This window comes from Nerophis ophidion, linkage group LG16 (assembly GCF_033978795.1).
Source record: "Nerophis ophidion isolate RoL-2023_Sa linkage group LG16, RoL_Noph_v1.0, whole genome shotgun sequence".
NCBI lineage: Eukaryota > Metazoa > Chordata > Actinopteri > Syngnathiformes > Syngnathidae > Nerophis > Nerophis ophidion.
In genome coordinates, this window is record NC_084626.1 from 2,729,423 (window position 1) to 2,731,599 (window position 2,177).

At 52.9% G+C, this 2,177-nt stretch overlaps 1 protein-coding gene across 1 annotated transcript; it reads right to left on the reverse strand.

Annotated features, from left to right (window-relative positions):
• Positions 1–219: 219 nt before the first annotated feature.
• Positions 220–1,868, reverse strand: LOC133535626 (ammonium transporter Rh type B-A-like). Its single transcript, XM_061875595.1, has one exon. It carries the CDS (start codon positions 1,866–1,868, stop codon positions 474–476), a length of 1,395 nt encoding a protein of 464 aa, XP_061731579.1. The 3' UTR covers positions 220–473.
• Between the last annotated feature and the right edge of the window lie 309 nt (positions 1,869–2,177).

The following is a 2,177-nucleotide window of genomic DNA, read 5'->3' on the forward strand; positions in this document are numbered from 1 at the left end:
TATTGAAATACATTTTGCTACCGATACCAACCATACTGTGTTCTTTTATGTTAAAAAAAAAGAGACTGGCTGTATATTTTTTCCAAACCAAGTTTATTAAATACAACAACGCAATGTACAGACATGAGAATGGTCAACATTTACAAGTGGAATGATTCACATTTACAATATGTAAACTTTTTTTCTCCCCGCTTAAGTGTGAAGTGAAGTGAATTATATTTATATAGCGCTTTTTCCCTAGTGACTCAAAGCGCTTTACATAGTAAAACCCAATATCTAATTTTTACATTCAAACCAGAGTGGGTGGCACTGGGAGCAGGTGGGTGAAGTGTCTTGCCCAAGGACACAACGGCAGTGACTAGGATGGGCGGAAGCGGGGATCGAACCTGCAACCCTCAAGTTGCTGGCACGGCCGCTCTACCGACCGAGCTATACCGCCGTCGTGGAGGATGGCGATTCATGCTCTCTCCTGATCACGGCTTTATCATTTTAACCTGACTTACGTCTGAAGGCAAATCGAAGAAGACCTCGTCATCGAAACAGTCCTCGTCCGCTGGAGAAGCCAAGCACGGGATCTTCAAGACCAGACCGGTCAGCAGCCCACCGACGGCAGAAGCGGCAATGGTGCAGAAGATTGCCGCCACCTGGTACAGAGCCTGCTCCTGAGCCGTTCGCCCCAAGCCGGGCTTCAGGCCAGGAATCAGCTGCTGCAGCTCCAGGAGCTTTGGATCTCCCTCCGGTGGAGCCCGGTGGGAGAAGATCTGGTACATGCTCGGACCGTACCTCTCCTCCGTGGCCATCAGGATGGCGCAGATCCCCGCCGTGGAGGAAATGAGGCCGGTGAGTCCGTGCAGATTGTGAATGCCGCACTGGTCCTGGATCTTCATGTGGCGCGCCAGAAAGGGGCTGAGGTACTTGTATCCCAAGAAACAAGCCGAGCAGCCCATAATCCCCAAAGCGTAGGCGGCCGACGGAGAAATCATCATGTCCACTGAGGCCCCGACCGTCACGCCGCCTGCCAGCGTCACGTTCTGGATGTCGGCCATTGTGAGCTTGCCTCGCTTATTAAAGACGGCGGAGAGAGCGAAAGCGGTCAAAGTGGACGAGCTCAGACCGATGAAGGTGTGCAGGACGGCTCTGTGTTGGTCGTCGCCTTTAAGGGTGAGGGCGGAGTTGAACGAGGGCCAGAACACCCACAGGAACAAGGTCCCCAGCACTGAGAGGATGTCGGAATGGTAACTGGTGACTTCTTTGGCGTGTCCGTCCCTCAAGCCCGGCCGGTACAGCACGAACGTCACCCCCAGACCGAAGTAGCAGGCAAACAAGTGAATCAGAATGCTCCCGCCTGCGTCGTTGATCCGGATGTACTTCAACACCACCCACTCCACCACCGAAAAGATGGGGATCTCCAGCAAAGCCATCACCAGGAGCTGCACCGGACTGGTCTTCCCTAACACGGCCCCGAAGGAGATGAGCACCACGGCGCAGGCAAACTCCGCGTACAGCAGGTTGAGGACGCCCAGGTGAATCTGTCCGTGGTGGTAGAACTGGAAGAACCCTTGAATGACGATGGCCCACTGGATGGCGAAGGTGGCGGTCAGAAAGTTGAAGACCATGCCGCTGAATCCGTAGAATCGGCAGAAGGCCAGCAGGCAGCCGAACCCCACGAAGATCATCACCTGGACGTCGGCAAAGTAGGGATAGTCGCGGTACAGGGCGTTGTCCATGGGGTCGGTCTGGTTGTTTTGCAGCCGGGCGTCGCTGCTGTCATCATAGGTGACGAAGACGGCGTAAAGAGCCAGGATGATGGCCTGCAGCACCAGCACCAGCGCCGGCAGACGCACACGTAAACTTGTGGCAGCGTTCATGGTCGCCAGCTGATTCTCTGTCAGTTGGACCGATCCCCGCATTTATACTCCCCTTGTATCTGATAAGAGCGGCTAATAATGATTAAAGAGCACGCAGGTGACAGATTATTTAACGAGGCATCAACCCTGACGGCTGCACTTTAGTCCTCAAGGACACCTCTGTCCTACACTTCACAGGCTCACATTTTCAACAGATAAAACGGTCGATAATAAAATACTATATTTACATTTCATACAGCATTTGTCGGAGTGAAGTTGGCTTATTTTGGTGTAACACGGCTTCAGATGAAATGGCTCAAATCCTATTTA